Consider the following 24,966-nt stretch of genomic DNA (forward strand, 5'->3'; position numbering starts at 1 on the left):
TTTGAGAAATAGAAACTTAGATGAAATCATTGTAATTATTTTTTTTTAAACTGATAACAATAAGAATGCAAATGTCCTTAGACAAGTAGTTTCAAGCAGATTGCTTAGTTTTAGCTTTGATTTTTTTGCACTTCCAGGATTGCCTGGTTAGAGTACTGGTGCGGAAAAATATTTTCCAGAACAAACTTAACTTCTCCATTTCAAAATGTTTCTTTTCACAAATTTGTTATTACAGTGAGGAGCAAGTAGTCTTTCAAGTACTCAGACAATGTGCAGACATGATCAATAAGGAAAAATATGAGGGAAGTAAGAAATATGGATGAAAAAGGACAGGAACCTAGCAGCATCTCTCAAAAGCTGGACCAGTGATTTGAATGCCCCCTGTTATTTTGATCTCCCTGTCTTTTATCCATTTTTTCCCAGCTCAGACCCTCATTTCAATATTTCAGCGCTCCTTCACTTCTAAGTTCCTACCCTGATCTCAGGTAGTTGTTCTGATAAGCAGGGTAATTGCTAAGAGGTATGCACACAGGGTTTTGAGTGAAACACACAATGAACACACCCTGTCCTCTTCCAGCTTTGTATCTTTGAAGTGATCCTTTCCTGAGATGGCAGAAGGGCATCCAGTCACTGAAAGGAGCTGGACGGAGTCTTCCCATTGCCAAGGGAAGACTGAATGGAAAAGCAGTCAAAACCTACCAATAGGCATCACTTCTTTGATGCAGCCAAACTGTTCGTGAATGAGTAGTGGCGAGCTGTAGTACCGTCGAAACCCCTTTGGCTGGAGGGAGAAAAAGCAAAAATGAGTGAAGTGCATTGCTTGCCTTGACTGATGAAATAGAAATAGCCTCAGCTCTTTGATTAATGGTGGAACATTGTGGTGAGGCTGGAAATTTGCCTCCTGTTGTTCAGTCACTGTGAGGTTTAGAGATCAGATGTTTATTTGATTTTTTTGCCTAGAAAAAAACCAATTTCCTATATTTGTGTGGAAGGATGGGCTCATTTTCAGCTCTCTTTTTTCTTTTGTCTTACACAAAAGCAAAACTAATTAATTGCAGCAGAAGTGCTGAATCATTAGAGGTTCTGGGAAGTTTCCCTATCTTCTTATGTATATATAATGTGAATTTGCATTGTCTTGTATTTGTTAAACATGTGACTATCCTTCCCCACCCTAACTCCAAATCCTCATGCTCCCACATACACATATGTGAAACCCAAGAAATTTAGAACCTTCCTACAGGTTTTTCTAAGGTTTTCTGCTGACTGACTGCAGCTTCCACTGCTTTTTTTTTTTTTTTTTTGGTCTTGTAAGGTCAAGAAGCTCTCTAAGCTGTTATCAGATATTCCCATAGTGCTGATGTGTAGAAAAATGCTCCATAAAAGCTCAAGCTATAGCATTAAAGAGTACCATAATATGGCAAATAATGGTGCCTATACCACTCTAAAAAATGTATCTCAGTCAGGCAAAATTTTAGGCATCCATTCAAAATGAATGCCTTCAAGACATTGGAATTTCACAAATGGTCTCTCCAATTTCTAATGTCTGCAGGCTGTGAGAACTTCTAGTCACACTGAGAAGTGAGGAAGATTTGAAGAGATATGCATATTTTCCATATCCTCTATTCAGTGTACATCAAAACCTGATAGACAACCAGTTCTTCAGGTAATGAGCTGCAGAAAGGACTGAAAAAGACTGAGGTGACTGATAGTCTTGGAGTCTTAGAGGAATAAATTTCAGATTCCTCAGCCTTTGTCCGTACCCAAGCTAAATTCAGAGCATCAGCATGAGCTCACAAAACTCCTGCGACTTTGCTGACAACTTCCTGATGTAAATATGGTCTCTCTTTTTTTGTTTTTGTAAACTAGTAACCACAAGAGCTGAGGCTGGAATCAAGTCATGCACGAATCAATTAACATGAGACAGTATTTGCCTTGTCCAGGGCTTGTCATTCAGCTTTTCACAGACCAACTTCCTATACCAGAATGCCTCATACTAGAATTATGATTATGGTTTAGATACATGAAGACTTGGGGATGTAAACAACAATAGCTTTCAGTGAGCCCTCTTGGACAGAAAAGATCTTTCCAGTGAAAGGTGAGGTTTGTAGCACTTCTGAAGTCAGTGCTTGCATTTTCCCATCACTTAACACAGTAAAACTGTTTGGTTTTAGCTCAGTAGTCTCAAGTGTCTACAAGTCACAACAAATCCGAGAACATCTGAAACATGAATCTATGTATTATTCACTTTTCATATTCCAATTGGTATTATTCCAAGTTCTTTTACCAAAAGTAACCAGAAGGAACCATAGTCCCGTAATAGTCAACAAGGTGGGTTAGAATTGTCTCAGACATAGTCTACTGCCATTGCCAACCACAAGATTTTGCTGCTTGGAAGGCAATCCAGGCACTAAAGTGCTGTGCCCTTACAGGGACAGGCTCCTCCCAGCCCCTCCTGCAGAGAGATTGCTTCAAACTCTGCTGTGTCTTACTGCAAAATATCCCTTGATTTCCTTTTTAAGGTGAATTATGTTTTTTTATTCAAGCCCTAACTGTGGAGAAAACAATAAAACATAATTTGAATGATTTTTCATTTGTTAAACCCTACTGAAATACTATGATTAATTTATAGCATTCTTTGAGAGGTTTACACTACAGCAAGCATTGTTGAAATCAAAGTAATTAATTTTGTTAGCTAGCTAAATTTGTATTCCGTAACTGTATTTTCACATCCACAAAGCAGACTGGATTTGTGCCTTGTTTTTGTTTGCATCCTTGTGCAGCAGCAATCGCCCAAACTGACAGCAGGGCACCACCTGGCTTCGCTTTTCCCGCCTCAGTAAAGCGACCTGGTGTGGGTTCTGTTAATGCAGCAGCTAAATGCACACCTGGGGTTCAGGCACACAAAAATAGCTCCAGCACAAGCTGCCCTGGGCTGCTCACTTACCAGCTTGCCCATGCACTGCTGCTGCCCGATACTGTCGGCACACTTGTGGTGGATGCTCATCTTGCACGCCTTACAGCGCAGTCCGTGCTTAGCGTTCGTCCCTAGGAAACACACAGCAAAGATTGAATTAGACAAAATCAATAGTTTCCATCCATTTAAACAAGTGACCTGAAAGAGCTGAAGGGGTCAGTTGCCGTAGAGCAAATACTGGCAGCATTCATTGCCTTACCTGCTTTTAAAAACGCACATTCGTACACCCATTTTCTTTACAGCCTCTCCATTTTAGGCATTTGTCCCCCAGGCTCTTTCCCAGGCTGTTGTTGCCTTTAGATTTATACTGGATTATGCTCTGCTATATGATAATCTGACCAATAGCGTCTCTGCCTCATGAACACCAAGCAAAACCCCTCTGTTATTTTGAAAGGTCTTGGCGTGGCTGTGCATGGCTGAGGGAGCCACTGAAGGAGCACCCAGGCTCTGGAGCAGCTCTGGGGAGCTGGGCCATCAGTGGAGGCCCAGGTTTTGTGGATGAAGTTAGCTCCAGCCATATGTGAGAGGGTTAACCCATCTCCTTTGCCATTTCCCACTCACAGGCAAACACATCCCTGTTTGTGTGGTTTCTTTTTCCTGCATGGTTGCTCTGGATTAGTGTGCTGTGAGGATTTTTTCAGTTATAGTTTCTTTTCAATTACACATGCTCAAAACAATACTGACAATTGCTCCCAGGGACTGCTGCTCTCACCATCCTGGGCCAGTGCTCAGAGGGTGCAGGAAGGGCTCCTTGCATGTCCCTGAGTGGGGCAGTGAGGGTGCCACAAGTTTGACCATACTCTCCTCCCTTGTCAGTAGAAAAGTTACGTGTCACAGGTAGGGGAGCTACAGCAGAAATTTGGCTTTAAAGAAGCAGAATTATCCCACTAGGCCAAATGTAGTTCTGTATTAGCTTCAGTCAGGACCTACTCTTAAATGACAGACCCAAGTCTGCTTGCTTCCAGGCAGGAATAGTCACTTTTATTCATACAACCATAACACTTCCTAAACTATGAAGAAGCAGCGATGCTGCAGCAACTCTTTTATCCCCTACAGGACTGTGTAAATGGAATGAGTAAACAACATATCTGTTCATTATATCTACTGTGAGAATTAGTATGAAATGAGGTTAATAAAAAACCCTAAAAACTCTTGACATTTTAACCAGCCCTCATTAGTCAGACGTGATAAATATTAGTCAGAAGGATCCTGCATCTGAAAGCACTCATTGAGCTTATTGGTTATGTACATGCTGCCAGTTTCATTCAGTGAAGTGCTACCTCAGAAAGAAGCACTGCAGGGAAGGTTTCATTAAGCTCTTGCTAAAACCCAGGCCTTGTGTTCCACTTTCAGAGGAAGAGGTGTCTGAAGTGGCCACTTGCAAGCCAGGTAAGGCAGGCTGAGGTAGCCGTGGGTTGTTGCAGTGAGCCAGGCTCAGATGTTTTACCTGTGTGCTTCCTTTAGGACAGGGAACCAAGATGTTCCCCACCTCCCTCTACAGACTGCTGGAGTGATAGGGACTGAATGGGGTCGAGTATGGGGTGTGCCCCAGGGACTTCAAGGGAGTGGAGTCAGTGCCTGCTCCCCACTTGTTGCCCCTTTTAGCAACAGTGAGTGCAGACATGCTTTCTATCCTCTTTTTCTGAGGTCTTTTTTCCTAGCAAACACAGGATTTCTTAGAAGAACACATGCCTGTTTATTTGTTTCTTTTTCCTGCATGATTGCACTTGGATTAGTGTGCTGAGAGGATTTTTTTCAGTTATAGTTTCTTTCCAATTACACATGCCCAAACCAATATTGACTTCTGTGGCTTTGTGCTTTTATTACTGATGATGAAATGCTGAATCACCCTTCCTGGTGATCAACAACTGGCACTGAAAAAAGAGTATTTCCCTCACAGTTTTTCATTATATTTATAGGGCAGAATGAGTAAAGGAAAATTACATCACAGTTGGCCTATGCAACACGTCAGTGCTTACACCAGGTCTAATTCTCCTCTCATGCTGCTCTGTACCAAGGTACTCCTAAGATTTAGCTGTGGAGAGGCAGACAGGCTCACAGTCCTTCCTGCTGACTATGTTATGCTTTTCCAGCCATTTTAATGCTAACTTTACAAGGTAGATGTTGGTCCTTACATGTTATAACCATGTGATCACAGAAGATACACATTTGTCAAAACAATTGTGCGCAAAAATGATGTGCAAAATGAATGTGAAGCATCTGAGTTGCTTTCAAAAATCAAACCCCCAACTCTTTCAGAATAGGAGTCTGTGGTCATGTGAAAATGAGTAAGACAATTACAAAAGAGCAACTCTGTATTTCCATTGCCGAGTACCATATTTTTATATCTGAGTAGCTAAGTAGTGGCTTCAAAGAGAGGAAAACTATTTCTGTCACACACTTGAGTCTACAAGAAGGCTAAATCAAATCAAAATGAAACCCCTGTAACTACCAAAAGCTCCAATCTTCAACCCATTTTCAGTTCTAACTACTTGGTTTACAGTGGGGCTAGCTTGGAAAAAACTTCCCTGCGTCTCCCTGCCTCCCACTGAGGAATAACTACGGAGCTTGGAGAAGAATCATTTATGCTGTATTTATGCTAAACCACCATATCTCAAGCTCTGAAAATGGCTTTTCTACAAGAAACATCTTTTTTTTTTTCCCACATAACAATTCTTTCTTCAGTTTCTCTTCCCCATTACACTAATCACTCAGAGAACTATGGCTAAGCTGTTTCAAAACTAGTGCATGCCAGGAATCAGATAACTACATACTGGCAATGTACCTGACCCAAAAGTTTCTGAGATTCAGAAATGAGGCACAATCACAGCTCACATCACAGATAAGAGATTGCATTCAGTACAGGTGTAAATGAGACCAGGGTTTGACTCATTGCATCAATTTCTGGCCTCCTATTTATGCACACTTATTGACCATGCAGATGCCTGAATGGGGCAGGTTTTAGGAGATATCTGGTAGATTAAAATAGTGAAAAAAGCAGGCAGAACACAGATCTTGAAAGGATGTTATTTAAAGCTGAATGATTACAGTGACAGTTCCACAGTCATGCATTGGTAGAAGACAGTTATTTCATTATGCCTAAAGTAGTGGCACAGGATATAGTAATGTGTTGAAACATTATTTCCCAATAAATTCCCCTGGAAAACATAAGAAAGTTAGGAATTTGGTCTGAATGTACATTAAATACTAGAAAATAAGTGGTATTAATGACTCATAAAAGTAAAAAAAAAAATAAATTACAGTGACAAAGATAGTAACAATAATAGCAATAGCTACAACAACACAATAGAGACTATTTGAGGATAATTTTCCTTTGTTGCCAGAGGGTACCAGGCCTTGTTTGAAGCTGAAAGCCTCTCTGTGGCGTGGTTACTCCCACTGGGTTAATCTTTCTGTGGATTGAAGCATAGGGCAGGGGAAGGGTAAGGAGAGGGTTCACACATGAGCTGGTTAAAGCACTGTCTGGAAGGTGCAGTGTTCCAATTAATGAAGTCTCAGACACTAACACAGTCTCCTCAGGGACATGTGCTGAGCACACACTGATGATCTGCAAGCCTGACCATCGCTGTCTAGGTTGATTTCTGTCCCCTTAAATAGCTGATGGTTTGATTGCAGCCCACTGTGTATTCCCACCAGCAGATATTCCCCTATACCAACCTTAAAGCAAAGCTGGAAGCTTCTGATGCTCACATGCAGTAGTCACTGCTTATCTTAGCTCACCTGGAATAATTTCAGTCAGTAGTGGATCAGAAATATAGGAACTGAAGGCTTTACAATTAAGCTTCACTTGGAGTAACCTAACTACTTTTTTCTCTGGTTTTCATTCAAAGGGGGAGTAAACTAACAGCTTTGATAGCTTTGCTATTACCTTCAAAAAGTAATCATCCCTCCTACCTTCTTCTCCAAAACCCCTTACTAAGGTTACTTAAGCTGGTTGGTAAATACTGAACAGGACAGAACAAAATTCTGCTCAGTTGCTTTTTGGTTGCTGTCTGGGGATGTGATTTTCACTATTTTTATTCAAGGCACACTACTTCTTCATTCACCAAAAAGAGCAGACAATGTTTGATGAATGGACAGTTCTATTCAACATCTATTTTTTACTTTCCTCAGTCAGTGTGTGTCTTTAAGCATTATCTCTTGAGTCCCATGTTACCTTATTCCAAATACAAAGTGATTAACGGCCTCATGAGTTTTCTTATGGGCTGTCTTTGTCCCTTGCCAAAACTTGTATGAGATGGCTCTCATTTAGGGGAGTAAGGGGTAAAACCGTCAGAGGTTGCACTAATGTTATTTTGGCCCAGATGCTGGTGTTTAAGTTATAAAAATTGAAAATTCTAAAAGTGGGGATTTAGAATGGAAATTACTAGACATGTTTAACTGACTTATAGTGTTCATGAACCCTTAACGTGTCCTCTTTGGTCAATGAAGTAGTGTCTATGTGGTTATGAAATTCATACAGAGAAAAACCACACAGACATTAGAATAAATGTCCTGTGTCATAGTCATTAATGTATCAACTATCTCCAAGTCTGTAGAGGCTGGTATTCCTTTTTCAAACAGTAAAAAAGGCAAAACTGACAAAAGAAACAGTATTTCACTGGAAAAAAAGAGGACATTTCAGGCCAGAATACTGAGTAGGTCTTAAATAAACTTACAAATGAGGTTCTGTCCAGTAATTTTCTTCAGATATCAGCTAATGTATCCAGGCACCTAGGTCTGGAAGGATGCATTGTTTTGAGAAGCAGGTCATGTTTAATAACACCTCACTAGAAATACTCTGTGACTGGGTCAGCTCCCATTTGAATATCTAAACCAGAGGCTAGGTTTTCCAGAACAGTCATGGAAAATTGAATCTTAAACTGTTCTGATAATATGACCTTAAATACGTCTAAAAGGACACACTGCATCACTTTTATAAATTTAAATCTTTTTTGGAGGAAGCCTAAATGGAAACAGAACACCTCAATATAGGTGAACAGAAATATTTGTAGGCAGAGAAAGACAGAGGGAACAGGGCAGAATTTGATTCCAACTCTTTTTTTCCTGTGTTTCCTTACAAAAGCAGTTTAGTAACTACTGTGCATTTCAGGAAAGTCACATTTTTCCTAAGGAACGCAAATGACAATCCGCTGGTTACAGACACACAAAGGGAGGAACCTGTGTCATCCCCTTTATGGCCACGGCACTGCTGGCTGATGCTTTTTGCCTGTTGTTCCAAGTCTCAACATAAGATTAATAACCAGAGAGGGAGAACAAGGCCTACGGCCTGGAGAAATTTCAAAGAAAACTGCAGATGTTGGTAACAACATGATGTTATACTGGCTGTATAAACATAACTATATTAGGCACTTATGCCAAAGTGGGGAAAAAAACAGAAAGGAGAGGATAAAAACGTTCAGGTCTATAAAAGACAGAATGAGGAAGGGAAAGAGACACAGATAGGCTGTCACCTCCAGCTAATCTACCTATGGCCCAACCACTATTTTTTTATTATTCCAGGTGAGAGGAACATACCACTCAGAAATTGTTTTGATTTAAAACTTTCAAAAAGAAATATATTTAAAATTACATAATTTCCATAGAACTTCAACTTCTGCTGTGGGAGGATGATAAAAATAATGAGTGTCTTGCCCCTTTCTCCCTAAATGCATTTAGAGTTGTCACCAGAAAGCTTCATCCATGCCAAAGTTTATGGGAAATGGAGAATTTTAAGCAAGCTGGGCCAGTATTGCAGCAGAGAAGGGTTTAGGATGTCACCTTAAAAAGAGGAAATGCCCGAAATGGGACTGATGCCTCTGCAGTTATCTCTAAGCCTTTGTGTACTCTACTGTCATGCCCCCTTCTTAGATTTTAATTAATTGATTTTGCATAAAAGCTCTGATGCTGAAAGAGACAACTGTTTTTAAAAATTCCTCTGTAGCAGCTTCCTGCCCCTGTGGCTGGCTGCTGCTGGACAAGCACTTCTCCTTCTCCTGCTCTATCCCAATCAAGAGCTGTGAGGAGATCAGAAAATGGCATTTTCTACATGAGACATCCAGATCTTTAAAGTTAAAAACCTTGAGCCTAATTCATCCAAACCACCAGGTTGGTTTGTAAGAATGAGCTGGGAAGTCCTTTTCTTACCCTTCCTCAGCCTCAGCTTCCCTGAGTGCCTCCTGCCACCTTGGGAACTACACTCTCTCCTAATGCCTGGCACCCTTCTAATTATATTTTTTTAACTGATGCTGCCCCATCACTTTCCCACGCTGGCATTTTGGAGAGTACAGAGGCTCAGATCCTCACCTGTTCATCAGGTGAGCCATAGATCAAAGCCTGAACACAGATTTCCCCAGCCACCCTAGAGGCCTGAACACTGAAGTCATTGCTGCCAGATACCTGATTGAGAATTTAAATTGAGAGTTATTCTTTAGTAATGACATTTTTTTCTTTATTAAGCGGTGGGTTGGATTTTTTTACAGTTAAATTCGCCACTTCAAAAAGTACAGAGCTTTGGGCATGTTAAATTTATAATTTCTTGGGATGAGGCACATTGTACAAAGTGTACAAAGTGTCCTGTTCCCATGAGTTTACCTTGTGCCACTCTAAACCAAACAGGGTGTGTAGAGAAGCTGGAGTTTGTATATTTCTGTTCTGTAGAGTAGGACTTGATATCCAATCATGGTACCTATCCCTTCAAATGAATAAATTTTAGATTATATCTCATTGAGAGGTGTGGGTCCATTTGAGTGCCTACCCCAGTTTCTCCATAACAATATCCAATGTTTAAATAGCAAGAAAAGTTGCCTTATGTGTAGGTAGGCTACATAACAGTGCACAAAATTAGAATTGACTTCCTAGTGGCATAGTTTTCTTTAGAAATGACATGCTGAGAAAAAAATGAGGCAGTAATAGGCAGGTTTTTCTGCAAGACGGTTATAGAGATGAAAAATATCCCTGCTAAAATAAAGCCTTTTAAAAATTTGGCCATAAGAATTTTTTTCAAAATGCATTTTTCACATATTCAGCAGCTTTGCTATAAAAGTCTATCCCTGAAAGGAAATATCCACCTCCGCACTTCTTAAAATATCATCTCAGGTTTTTGATCATCTAAATGTTAATTAGGATGCTGGAACACCATGGTAAATAAACCAACAGCTATTATTGAAAGAAAAAGTCCCTGTCCCCTAAACACTAAACATGCTAAATCATGTCTAACATTCCGTGCTTTGAAAAAACTGGCACTGATTTATTGTTACCTACTCTTCTGGATAATTTTCAAGATTGATGAACCTGTGCTTATAGGTCCTTGAACTGGGCTGCTTGGCTGAAAAGGAAAACATTCCAGAGAGGACAGGCATAAACTTGGCTATGTGAGGAGATGGTGGCAGAACTAAACAGGAGAAGGGAACATGGAGAAATTAAGCTTGGTGTGTTATTTCAAATGAGGACAAGCAGAGATGAATGGCTGATCTTGGTCCCAGTAGTATTAGTAAACATAGCATCCGAAGTAACTCTTCCTGAGGTGAAGATGATGAAAGTCAGATTTCAAACAAGATTTCCACTTTGACAGGCTCAGGTTATTTACACCTGTGTTGAAATGAAAAGTCATTAGTTGCAGCCTTTTTTTTCCTGTGTTTTGAATGCTTTGAAAAAGCAGTTGAATTTTGTAAGGCTGCTCACATGTGCCAAAACCTTTATCTTCCAAGGATATTGTATCATTACAGAGGAGCTGGAAAACAGAAACCAGAAATCTGAACAAAAAACTATGATGTGAAATGAAGACCAGGACCATGAGCTTGCTGAAAATGTGGGAAAAGAATTACAGAACAAAAGAACAGTGTGTCCTCAGCAAAGGGATTTGATCTCCTCTCTTCTCTGCTAATGGATTTTTGACATAAGCCTGCTGCTTATGTGGCTCCATCGTCATCAGTGAAAATGAGAGACTGCTATTTGCCAGAAGATCAGAAAAATCAATTAGAACTATAGGACAGTTAGTTCCCATTATATATATATACATATATATATAATGTGTGTGGTTGTTCACTGGCCTTCTGCTGTTTCAGACTTACTGAGGGGCTGGGCCCTTTCCTCCTGCACTAAAACCATTCCCTCACCAGTGCAAGCTCCCAGTGCTGTTGCAAGTCTGTGTTGGCACAAACCGACTGGCAGTGCCTGCTGCAGCAATGGGCCTTGCATGCAAAGTGCTGAAGTGTGACTTACCAGGACAACAATTCCTCTTCCTCCCTCTCTTTTCCATTTCACAGTAGCTAGTGACAGAGATGGGAAATGGAGTAAGAGAAGATAACAGAAGATAAGGTAAGATGTGACACCATGTGGCTAAAATCTAGCGCTTGGTCAGGATTTGGCCACATGCACAGACTTCTGTTCCAAAGCTGTTTCTTCCCTTGGATCACACATAGCTAAGGAGGATCTCATCAGAAGCTACAGATGCATTGACAGCATGATTTGCTTGGACTAGAGGGAATTCAGGGCACGACCATAAGTAACTGGCTAGTTACACCATTTTGGTGGGATCAGTTTTCAAGGAATTTATTTCTACAGTTAGTCATAATGTGCTTCTACCTTTCAGAATTTTACCACCACATTTTATAGCAAAATGTGTTTCAGTTTCTTTTCCGTGTGAGGGATATACAATCACAGAATCAACTAGCTTGGGAAAGACCTCTGAGGTCAGCAATCCAACCTATGACCTAACACCACCCTGTCAACCAGACCATGGCACTGAAAGCTACATCCAGTCTTCCCTTAAACACTTCCAGGAACAGTGACTCCACCACTTGCCCCAGCAGCCCCTTCCAATATCTGTTCCTGTTTTCTGTGAATTCTTTCTGATTTCCAAGCCATGGAAAAACATTCAAGTGAAACCTTTCACACCAAGTGCAGGCTGGGGGAGAGTGAGGTGGGGCAGGGTGTTGGTAATTTTTTTCCAGAAATAGCTACTGATTTCAGTGAGATCACACAGGCTGGGAAGTACAAAAACTTCATTTACAACTGTCAAAGAGGCAATCTCAGCCTTCTACCCTTATAACCTGAAAGAATTCATTACTTGACACATAGCCGTACTGGCCTAAAGCACACCTACAGGTACACTTCCATAAGGCACCAATTAATAATTAAATAAATAAGAAAAACTTCTGTCAAGTGATTTTACAGAAGTTTATGTAGCTCAGCAAAAAAGAACATTACCTGCCCAAGGGTCAATCTGGACAGTGAAAAAAAATGGGGACATTAAGCTGAATTTTCACTCTATTGCTAAATAATTAAATCATTAATCAAAATCACCAAAGATCTGCTTTTTAAGATTTTGTCAATCAACATGAATAATTCAATGCATCACTCATAAGATGTCCATATTTAGACAGTATTTACCTTACCAGAATTCACCCTGGCTTCTAGTAGGAACAAGCCAAGCCAACACAAGCCATAAATCTTATCATCTACATATGATTTGGACCAGCATGGCTATGTGGTTTGTTGTCCAAAAACCTTAATTAATGTTGACCATAACTGGGCTACCACTATCAGGGTAGTGAAACCCAGAGGGACAGCAAAAGGCTTGGCAGGCATTATGTCTGTTGTACAATTGTACAGTGTACAAAGCTGTAACATATAGCTAAAGTCCAGCAAAGAGCACATCAATGTGTCAGAAGGTACTGGCACAGAACTGAATGTCAATACAGGTATTGAGATTTAGGAGCTGTCACTGGCAAAGAACAGGTGAAATTGTGAACAGAACAGGCAGCAGGTGACTGTTGTGTAAGTGCATGAAACTGAACCCCTGAACTCTCAGACAAGAGGTTGCTACTTGCAAGATGCAACCACTATTAGCCGCTGGAAATGTTGGTAACACTCTGACTAAACAAAAACAGTGTATCCCAAATCCTGCAATTAATAAAGAGACAGGAGACCAGAGCACTAGTTAGAAGGCTGATTATGTCCTGTTCTTATGCACATACATTATTTAGACTGGAGGAACTGTAAGCTTGGTTTCCAGAAAGAATATTTGGTGCCAAAAGTTCCTGAAAGAAAGAAGTGTTCTCAGAAAAAAGAAGGGGGCCAAAGGTGAAGATCCTGGCCTGGGGTGGGATCTGGGAAATGCAGGAAGATCTTGTAGATGAAGAAGCCATGGACATCAATGTTGTACATCAGTGACGGACATCAAAGCCAGGGGATGCCCGGGAACTGCGCCTGAGATGGGCAACTTCAAGCAGCATCAGAGCAGGAATAAAAAATTACTTTCTGCCCCAATCTCACTAGTAGTGACCCCTCCATGCAGGGAAGGGGAGACTTAGGGAATGAAAGGCTGGTGGGGAGGGAGGAAGTTAGTGTAAGAAAAAATAAATAGGGTAAAATCTGTAATGTCATTGTTTCTTCAATAAAACCTGGTACCCAGATGCTCTCCACATTAGAATTTTTAACAGTGTATTAAAGACTGCAAGAAAGGCAATATCTCACCTTGCTGCTGTAAACAGATATTATAACCTGAGAGAATTCATTATTTGACACACAGCAGTACTGGCCCAGAGCACACCTACATGTGGCACCAATTACTATTTAAACGAATAAGAAAAACCTCTCTCAAATGATGGACATAGCTAACTTCATGCATGCTCTAAAGTAACCTCCAGTGAAGCCACAATTTTCAACTACACGTCATTTTTAACTGAGCCTGTCTTCAGAATCAAAAGCCAAGACTCATGTGTTTGCAGCATCCTTCAGTGTACAAGATAAACTTATGTCAAGGGGGAAAACTGCTCCGTATTGTGTATACCTGGAGAAATGAAATTTCAGCAGATCAGATAAGAGCATTGGTGAAGTTGCAGTAACTTTCACTCCTATTACCAAAGCAGGAAAACATGCAATGATCCATGTGAGCTGCAAGGATCACTGCTCTCTGAGACATCCTTCTATATTAAGGACAGCAACAAGCACATGTGGGTAGGCATTTTACTCTACATGATGGCAGTGTGCTATTTCTTGCAGAAGCATTTCTGTTAAGTGCCTCCTTTTAAGATTTCTGCAACTCAGAGTAAGGTAAAGCTTCTAATAATTTTGCTTCTGGATAATGCTTTTGTCAGCTATACAGCATTGTAATTATCCACATAACAGTCACACTCTGGTAGATAAGGACTCTAAAGAGAAAAATTACGTTTTTACAAGAAGGTCAGCTTGAAAGAAGATGCACTTAATTTGCTTATCTGTAAACACCCAACATCCCATGTGAGCTCTGGAAAAGTACATAGCAGGACATAAAAACTGCACTTGCATTTTGCTTCATCCCTTGGCCTCTAAAAAACCTTGAGCTTGCCATTATGTTCTTCACTAGAGCTGATACCAGGAGCAATGGTACCAGGAGCCTACTCACTACTGAATAGGATGTTTGGTGGTTTTAATGTATTTTTTGGTTAAAAATCACCATGGCTAACAAAATATTAATTGTAGATGTGCTAGAAATGCTTGTTGTTCTCCATCTAATTAAACAGCAAATGTTGGTCAGCATTTTTTTAAAGTCTGTATTGACTGAGGGATTAACTGCAGTTAGTTTCATATTAATAGCAATTTCCCCCAAATTAAAGTGAGCTTGAAAACTATCTTGTAACAAATGTGAAACATGTCTGATGCTGTTCAAGGACAAATTAGAATTTATAATATATTTCCACCCTCTTTTCTCAGCTAAGCAGTTCCTGATTATCCAATTTACTGATAACATTCTTGCCTCATCTCAGAGGAGGAAGCCCTCCCAGAGGATAAACAAACTAAATATTTTCTTTTCAATATTTGCTTGAGAGCATGTTTTAACTCTTTGTTAACAAAGAAAAGTAATGATTTGATGCAGGGATAATGTGTGGCTGCCTGTAGCATTTCTACAAATGTGGGACTGCATGAATTGGATACTTTTCCCCATGTTTATCAAAAAATAGAAATGGAGCACATCTATACTGCACATACCATTTTGTTTCTATGTCTTCACTTCTGTTTATTCCCACTTTATTTATTCCAACAGACAGAATATCCACTGTTGGGAAATTTTGGAGAGTCCAGATGATATTACCTATACTTGACTGGTCCATAACTAACGGTTAAATGCATGCTGTACAGTTTGGGTAAATTAGTACTTCATATTTCCAGAAGGCTTTTGTTTGGCCCTTCTTACAGGGCTCCACTCAGAAGTGGAGAGGTCTATGCTTATGGAGACATATTAACTCAAGAAAGAGATTGTAGGATAAGCCAGGTTCAATTTCACTCTAATAGGGTAAAATAATTATTTTACACCAATTTTTAGCAGATGTGTGTTAAAAAAATACAATGTTTTTATTTCCCCTAAACCTTAGCACAGCAGAGGGAGATCACTTAATACTCACACACTGACTCTCAAAAGTGCCCACAGCCATTCATTGTCATCAACTGAAATGGAGTGTCCTAAATCCAGGAGTAAATTCAGTGGAAGGAAGGAGGAGGTAGAGGCAGGGATTGTAGATCACCTAGTAATATATGGGATGGCACCTGGTACCAGTAATTGAAAAGGTTACACAATGGCCCTTTTTCAATGAATCACAGAGTGACTGGGTTTGGAAATGTCATCTGAAGATCATTTAGTCCAATTTCCTGCTGAATCAGGTTCTACTAGAGCAGGTTGCACAGGAAAATGGCCCAGTGGGCCTTGAATATCTCTGTAACATGAAACCTCACAACTTCTCTGGACATCCTGGTCCAGTGCTCTGTAACTCTCACAGTAAATAAGTTCTTCCTCATTTTCAGATGGATCTTCCTGCTTCAGTTTGGGCCTGTTGTCCCTTGTCACTCCCAGAGCACTGCTGAGCCTGGCTCTATCCTCTTTCAAACCTCCCTTCAGGTACTTATGGACATTGATGAGATCCCCTCTCAGCTGTCTTTAGTCCAGGCTGAACAACCACAGCTCCCTTAGCCTGTCCTCTAAGTGAGATGCTCCAGGCCCCCAATCATCTTTGTAGCCATCCGTTGGACCTGCTCCAGGAGTTCCATGTACCTCCTGCCCAGGGAGCCCAGAACTGGACACAGCAGTCCAGAGGAGGCCTCACCAGGGCAGGATCACCTCCCTCAGCCTGCTGGCAAAGCTCTTCCTAGTGCACTCCAGGATACAATTGGCCTTCTTGGTCACAAGGACACTGCTGGCTCTTGGACAGCTTGGGACTGTTATCCACAGGGATCTGCAGAGCTGCTTTCCAGCAGGTCAGCTCCCAGCCTGCATTGATGCCTGGGATTATTCCTCCCCAGGTGCAGGACCCTGTGTTTGCCTCTGTTGAATTTCTGGATCTTTCCATCCATACAGCCCTCCAAGCTGTCCAGGTCTCACTGGGTGTCAGCACAGGACTCTGGGGTATTGGCTGCTCCTCCTGGTTTTGTAACATCAGTGAATTTGCTGAGGATGCATCCATCCCTTCATCCAAGTCATGGATGAATGTGTTGTACAAGACTGGACCTGATCCCAACCCCTGGGGAACATCACTAGCAATGAGCCTCCAACTGGACTCTGTCTCTACCATTCAACCAGTTCCCAATCCATATTAACGTCCACTCATCCAACACTTCCTGAGTTTGCCTACAAGGATGTTAGGTGAGACAGTGCCAAAAGCCTTGCTGAAGTCAAGGTAGTCAATATCCACCACTCTCCCCTCACCTACCCAGACAGTCATGGCATCAATAGAAAGCTGTCAGATTGGTCAGGCAGCATTTTATGACTTTTCCTCACAAATAAAAAAAAAAAAAAAGATTCAGCAGCTTTTGAAAGTTTCTTTCAATAGGGAAACTCTTAATAATAAACAAAACAAATTTATGCTGTAGTAGTAATAATGTCTCTGGAGGATAGATGTGGGAAGGCTTGGCTGTGACTACACAAGCCCTGCTCCAAGGGTATGTCCCCCTTGGTGGAAGATCTTTACCCTTCTCTATAAGGCACAACTCTGTTCTGATGAAGTGGCAACACAAATTTCTTCCCTCAAGGTCATCTGTGTTGGGAGATGCTAGAGAGACTAGGAAGAGTGGAGGGCAGGACTGAATGAATAACATTATTTTTATTCTTCATCCTGCAAGATAAATAAAAATGTCTTTTTTTGTTTTTTCCAAGATCTCTGTCCAAAGAGCCTTCCAAACTACCATAGCCTTGGAAAAAGCCAGTTACAGTCATGCTTCCAGGAGTACTTCTACTTTGTCTTGCTGCCAAAAAGTGGTGATCAATCTGTGACCATTTACTGCACCTTTGTCTACCTGGATAATGCTGGATATAGGCAGGTTTGGACCAAACCAGAATTCCTACTTCATGAAATGAGGCAGCAAGCCTAAAAAAAGTCAAGCATATTTTTTAGGAGAGAGCTGATCAGACTGGAGGCAGAAAGCACTGTGTCATAGTTCCTGTGAAATTTTTCTATATTTAATAAACATCCACATAAATTACAGTTATATAAACACTTCCTCTAACCATGGAGTTTTTCCAGTACTTATTAGTCGCAGTTACAGATAGTCTAAGAGAAGAATTTCAAATGCAGAATCTAACAGAAAAAGGCTTCATTGCTTCAACCTAGACCTCTTCCCTTCCCTTTTTCCTGCATTTGAAAAGCTTGCCCAATTTATCAACTTTGACCCTAACTTTCTGGAGGATTTTACAATACAGCTTTGGGATTAAAAGTGGTTGAAATTTCTAGCGGCCACAACTGCACAGTGAAATAAAGAAATAGGGGTTGTTTCTAAAAGATGAAGTGAGAAAGAATTATTCATGGTAATTTTTTGGCTGTCTGAACCTCCAGAATGACTGGCTAAACCAGAACAGACGGTGGTAGGAGTGAGTAAATTCTGAAGGGATAACACAACTTCACTGCTTAAGCACTACTGATTAATAGACTGAAAGGAAGCTATGCTACAGCCATGTCTTGGTTTTATCTTTTTTACTTGCTTATTTGTTTTCCACAGGTTTCTCTAACTGCAATCTGGTTAGCTCCCCAAGAGGACAGGTACTGAGTTATTTACCTCCAGAGCTGCAAAGGCTCAGAGAATCTGCATACAAACCAGAAACCCAGCTGCCTTGAGAACACCTATAAATGCATATATTTCAGGGGTGGCATGACCCAGAAGGACCTGGTTTTGACTTACTGGACATTGCGAACCACAATTTTTTCTGCTCTTCCTGCAAGTTTGTTCCAGGCAAACATGCTCCAACAGGTATGCCAAAAAAACCCAGGTGTTTGATTAAAATTTTGTGCCATAGTTAAGGTTAAGAATGGAGTGAAACAGTTACACATACTTTGGAAACACAAAGAAAGATACAATAAAAACAGAGATATATTTCTTTAAAACACAGCTTTGAAAGATTGACTACAAAGTAATATATTTTTAAAAGCAAAGCACTTTTTTTGCTTCATTACTTATATTTGACTTTGATGGGAATACATTAATTGCATGTAATATGCTTGGAATATGTGGAAAAGAACATTTTTTCCATGTGAATCAGCACAGGAAATGATCTGCAAATGAATAAAACGTTGAGAATTCTACAGATGGAGTTTTTTCTGAAAAATGCACAATGTTTTACAACTCCAGAGTACTGACATCATGTTTTCTTCAACAGCAAATTGTCACAGAGATGATTGATGACACACCAGAGACTGAAGAAAAGCAAGAACTTCCTTCTGATCATAAGAACATAAGATATAATAAGATAAGACATAGGACCATAATCTGAAGCAACATTAATTTAACAGTATCTATCTTCGCTGCAGCTAGGTGGTTTTGCCTCCCTTAATTTGCCATTGCCAAAGCTTACCACATTCTTGCTAATCACAGAAAATGGTAGATAAGAAGGTATCTGAGTATCTGACATGGTTTTCTTTTCACTGTGATGTAAAATAAAAACCCCATAAAACCAGTGTCTCCTAAATGATGATCTAGTAATACATTCCACAAGACACTTTGATTTTCAAAATTTTCCCTTGCTGGAGTTAGATATTAAAGTAGTAATAAATACTACTACTAAAACCAGCAAATTAATGGTTTTCTAAAAGACATACTGTGAGAGGATGTTCAAGGGTGGATATGTTTAGGAAAATATGTAGCCCTCAATGCAGCTGAAACCCCAGTCCTAAACTAACCGATGCCAGGCACTCACAGCAGCAAAACAGTGAGTGGGAGAAAGGAGTGCAGAGTCTGCTCCAACACACTATTGATTTGCTCTGAAATTATGTGAATTATTACTGTTGAATTCATTATTAGGAATGATGATTTTATTGGAGAATTGGATGCTATAAGAAGGCCCCATTAATGTAAAATGGATTCTGCATGCACTCTTCAAAGCTCCCTCAAATGTGAAATTTCCTCCATTATTTCATTTGACAGAAAATTGCTGCTTCTGTATCAAATTTTTCTTCTGTTTACTGAGGTGGAACTTGAGTCTCAGTCTAGTACAATTAATAGGAACAGTCCAACTCCTGCCTTCAAAGCGCGGTATGAAGCACACTATTAATACTCTTTTTTCTTTTTTGAAATCACATCAATAAACAGATTTGCTTTTGAATATGTTGCTGCATTGTACTCTGGGCTGCATGAAAAACATTTGAAAGAGTAAGTTTACTCATTCATATATATATATATATATACACACACATATGTATATATATATATATATATACACACACACACACACATATATATATATATATATATATATATATATATATACTGATTGCACTGCATCCCAAAGGCAGTATTTGGCTCCTAGTGCCCAGGGATCAAAGAGAGATGATGCGTGTATTTTTTTCTAGTAAGATAATGTTTCAAGTTCTTTAATTTTGCTGTGAAAAGAGCAGCACAGGGAACCTGCTGCCTCTGCTCCATGTGTCCTGCTCACTCTGAAGCTACAGATGGATTCTGCCACATGAGTGAGACCGAAGCAGTCGCTGCACATTCATGCTGTGCACTGTTTTTTACGCTGCCATGTACCAAACAGAGCGGCTTAGTTCATGGATCAGAGTGCCATTTAAGGTGAGCCTGGAATCATTCTTGGTGGCAAAATTAAAGCCATCTAAAGTCAAGACACAATTTTCCTGGAGTCTTTCCTCCAGCCTTCAAAACATGTATCTGTCTTTGCCTTTATTCTCATCAATGAGGAATTTAAAGTCATAGACTCATTACTCTTAAATGTCACTGCCTGTGAAAAACGCAAATAGAGAGAACAAATCAGCTCCATGTTTCAAGCAGTCAGAGTCCCTGAACAGAAATGAGGCTTTTTCAGTCTGTCTTTGGGAGCAGGCTTGACAGGGTTCTCTGAAAGCGGCCTGTTTTGCTTTTCTATTCCTATAACCCACAGTTGCACAACCTATATGGATTAATTGAACAGCAAACAGTTAACATCGAGATTTACCATGCTATTTAAATAACAATACAGCAAAATCAGGCACAAATGCACTAAGGATTTGCACTTCTCAAAAAGAGAAGACGGCAGGAATAGAGAAGACGTTTGTCTATGAAAATCAGGGCATCTACAGTCTAAGGCATCTTAAGGTAACACTCCCAACATCTTCTCTGCCTTACCTCCAAGCAAAGATGAGCTGGAGGAGGTCAGAGCAATTCACCTGACTCAGACTGCTACCAGACAAAATAGGTCACATTAGTTTCTTCAGCAATTATAAGAGGCTTCTTCAGCTAATGAAGTGGCTAAGACACAGAACAGAAAAACAAAGCCCTCAGCAGAGAGAACAGAAAAAACTTCAGAAAGCACAGGGGGTTTAAGCTGATGTTTTGAAGCCTAGAGCTGTGCTTCAGGACTTTCCTATTCCAGGCGGACACAGATTGCCCAGCAAAGGAGAAGGGCAGGAGTGTTTATGAACTGGATTTACTCTCTGCAAAGTTTGCTGCCAGCAATAATCCGTCATGAGCAGCACTATTTTGAAACACTAGTGCTGAGTCATGCAGATTTGTGATGATATTTGTCTCCATACAACTTCACAAGAAGCTGCCAGAAATTCAAGGAACTTATATTTGCAATATATATTTGTGAAAATAAGCTTTGATAGAACATCCATCCACATTACTGAAGGAGACAACTCCTGGGCCTTTCCCATATATAAAGTTATTTCAATTAACTACTTTTCCAGACTTCCTGTCAAATTCTGGACCGTGAACTTCCCTGATACTTTACTGTTTCTCTCTTTAATTTATTTTACCACTTCAAGTAGAAAACAACCTTAAAAGATTGGAAAAATGACACAAAAAAAAGTGATTAAAATTCCTTAGCTTCCTTGGATTCAGTACAGCTGTGGTGAAGTGAGAATATAAGTTAATTTGTGGAAGCAAGATTGTCTTGCATCAATTTTAATGTTCTGTAGACAGCTGCCTTTTCCAAAGACCACAAATTCCTCACAGAAGTGGGGAACGCTGAGCACCCTCATTTGAAAAATGTTGATCAGTCCTATCAGCATCTTTCAAAAGCTTACCATACTGTTACCTAAAAAGCAGTGACTTCCATGCCAGGGGATGTAAGCTTCTGACTGTAAGTTATACAAATTTTGTATAACAAGTTTTACAGACAATATTTTGTACTCAAAGACCTGTACTACTTCTACATGAAGCTAAATCATTAGCACATTTAGCTCCCTGTCCTGCCTAAAAGCTTGGAAGTTGCGTCACTCACTTTTACATTGGTAAATTGCCACTGAATTTACTCCTGCTCTACTGTGCTGGGACAAGGAGATGGTAAGTAAGCAGGAAGACCAAATCATGTGCACAACACAAGCCACGAGGATGTGAATTTCCAGGATCAGATTGCTGAATAGCAGCTCCTGCAGCTTCCCACTGTGGTAGCCATGCAGCTTCTACACCTCCAGGCACTTGCACTTCTCTTTTGACCTCTCCTTGCACAGCCCCATGGATGATCAGCATGAAGGCTGGCTTTTTAGGTCTTCACACTGCACTGAAAATTACCTTACAAGCAGGGCTCAGCAGGGAGGTTTTTTCTGCACACTAGAGACAATAGCAAAATTTTCTCCTGTCTGTCCATCAGTCAGTACCTGGCTGGAACTTACGTACTCATGGACTGCTTCAGAGAGCAGATAGGCCTACCTTTCAAAGGTATAAAGTTAGTGTGAGGTTTTGTGCATAGGAGGGATCAGGTAGAATAATCCCAAGAAAGTCTGCAGTGTAAATTCAGTTGTTATATTTGGTTTTTGACCTGGTCTCCCAAAATATTCATCCTAGACAGCCAACACCCACACCCACACAAGCAGATAAGAGCCTGCCACCCAGCAGATGCTACTTCTTGTCCCTTAAGTGACATGTAGGACAGCTGGGGGAGGTAGGTATGGTCACCACAGTGAAAGGGAACTGGGGGTGATGCAGTGCGTGAGGGCAGACGTGAGGAGGAAGAAAGTTAAAATTACTGCTGTAGGAAAAAGTGAGGATAATGTACACACTCGCAATATGGATTTCTGCTGCTTCTAGTGCAGCATACAACTTGTGCTTGGTGCTCAGTATAACCTGGATGACAGAAGAGTTTGATTCCAGCTGAATCCCTCACCTGTAATTTGTGATTACAGTATGTGTCTACAAGGCAAGACATCTGTCAGTAAATGTTAGCCTGTGGCAGATATGACACAAATCCAGAACCTCCCTGCATGAATATTCTCAAGGAGACTTCTGGGCTCACAGAAATTAGAGAAAGGTCAACTTGCAATTTCTAGCAGGGACACACATGAGATTTTAAATAAACTGTTTCTTACCAACAATCATATGGTTGCAGACATCACAGAAGGTTGGTTTTTTGAAGATGTGCTCCTGGAAGATGTGAGTCTTGCTGTTTTCTGGCAGCTGTTGGGCTCTGGTGGGTGAAGATGCCTGGCTGTCTGAGTTGGGGAGCTGCCCAGTGCTTGTGCTCACCTCAGGCATCAAGTCTACTTGCAGCTTCACATCACTATTAGTCCTCTGGAAGAAATTGTCTGCACTTTTACTCCGCAAGCTTTTAGTCTTGAAGGAGAGGGATCGCTTCAGTTTCTGCAGCTGCAACAAATAGACCAATTATAATTACTATCTTTTCTACTCTAAAACCAATGCAAGGCTCCTGGTTTTGGGGTGTGTTGTTACCAAGTGAACTTGGGAGATGCTGTTAGACCTTAAACCACCTAAACAATAAAACTGACCTTAAAATTTAACCAGCAATTTCTGAGCAAAGAAAGCAGATCCTGATCAGAAACAACCTACCCTACATATGTTTTCTGATGGACAATAAACTTGATAGTCTTAAAAAATGTTCCTTTTGGTCTTTATTTGCAGGTACAGCAGCAAAGAAGTATTGCTGAAAGTTGTGGGCATGGGAGAATACACCCTTTGTATTCAAGCGTGAGGGAACTTAGAGTATTATTCATCCTCTAAGAGTACTTAATCAGTCTGTAAAGCCATTACAGGAATAGCTGCTAAATGGTGGTACATGACAAGTGAATTCAGTGAATATATTTGATATACTTAAAATTCTTGAATTTGGCAGAAACAAAGATTATATGCATTTTTTATCATATATATTTAAGATTATATGCATTTGATTATTATTGACTAAGAAATTCTACTTTATTTTTTTAAGGACAGAAGTCTTAACAGCAGTAAGAGTGTAATTAGTTGGCCAATTGATAGTTAATGCATTAATTAACACTAGTAAACACACATTCACATATGTTCTTGTATGTTGTATTGTATTGATTGTCAGATTATCAAGCACCACAATAAGGCATTACTTAATTGGAGTTGTTAACTCAAATTCTTTATCTGTAAATTCTCTTGTGCCATATCAGCCATAGTCTCATTTTTCATGCTCTTCCCCAGTTTTGTATAAGGCTGAGAGGGGTTCTGGATGAGTCACTGACATGACTAGGAAATTACCCACACGAATTTGTGGTTTTGTCAGCTCCAACATCCCACAAGGAGGGGCCAGGTAAAAGGAAAGGCAGCTCTGAGTCTGCTTTGTGTTTGCCCTCTGTGAAGTGCAATAATTCTGTATCACCTTTCACACAGCATTATTCAAACCACTGCAAAATAATTTCAATCACCGCTGCTATTCTCTGGGTGACTGTGATGTAACAACTGAAATTTTCCATGCTGCTCGGGCTGTCTGTGGTAACCAGCAGGAATGGTTTATATTAGAAACTGTTTATGTTGGAAGCAATGATTATTTGGAAGCATAATTCACACTAATATAAAGGGAGGGAGTTTACATGCTTTCCCAAAAAAAGCATGGAGCTGGTACGTCACACTGACATAGCGGCCTCAGAGTGCTTGCTCTCCCTAGATTCTGTTCCTTATCCATCCATTTTCTTTATGATGTGGCTGACAGTACACTGTTGGAGAGGAGAGTCAAGACACTGGGGGAAAGCATCTCTTCCACCTTCAGAAGCAAGCAGCTTGTTCCTGGAGAGGGAAACACCAGCTCTCTACCCAGTGTTTCCCAATAAAACCCCAGAGTCAAATAAATGGACAAGGAGCTGCTGTTGGCTCCAGTTAACAGTGTTTGGGTTTGCTACATGGGAGCAAACTGCAAACTGCATTCTACTTCCTGAGCTGTTCCTTCACAATGGTTTTGGGAGTGGGGAGGCATCAGAACCGGGGCCCATCTCACATTCACCTCTCTGCACCCACAATTCACTCAGGGTTCAGAGGAGGAGCCCTGGATCCAAAGGAAGAAAATACCTATTTGCAAGAAACTCTCACTCTGTAGGGGAATGTGAAAATAAGAGCAATTAAGTAATTAAATGCCAACAATGAGTTAAGTGCTGTTTATGGTTTCTGATGCTTTTTCATCTGAAGCTTAAGCCATGGACTGTCTGAACCTAAAACTCACTGTAAACTGCACCATGAGAATGTGAGATCTTCTCTTGGATGTTAAGTTACTAGCTCCTGAAGTCACTGAGGTTAGTCAGTTCTGAGATTACTTCATCTCCCCAGTGACAGCCAGGAACTCAACA

General features: G+C 40.5%; 1 protein-coding gene across 1 annotated transcript in view; it reads right to left on the bottom strand.

Annotated features, from left to right (window-relative positions):
• Window positions 1-24,966, bottom strand: part of STAC (SH3 and cysteine rich domain) — a 71,706-nt gene that overhangs the window by 25,132 nt on the left and 21,608 nt on the right. The window contains exons 2-4 of the mRNA XM_059477462.1: window positions 22,738-23,014; window positions 2,945-3,045; window positions 700-781 (exon numbers count right to left, since the gene is read on the bottom strand). Of these exons, the coding sequence (XP_059333445.1) occupies window positions 700-781; window positions 2,945-3,045; window positions 22,738-23,014 (460 nt within the window). The remainder of the gene's footprint in view (window positions 1-699; window positions 782-2,944; window positions 3,046-22,737; window positions 23,015-24,966) is intronic.

The sequence above is a fragment of the Ammospiza nelsoni genome, chromosome 1 (genome assembly GCF_027579445.1).
Source record: "Ammospiza nelsoni isolate bAmmNel1 chromosome 1, bAmmNel1.pri, whole genome shotgun sequence".
Lineage (NCBI taxonomy): Eukaryota > Metazoa > Chordata > Aves > Passeriformes > Passerellidae > Ammospiza > Ammospiza nelsoni.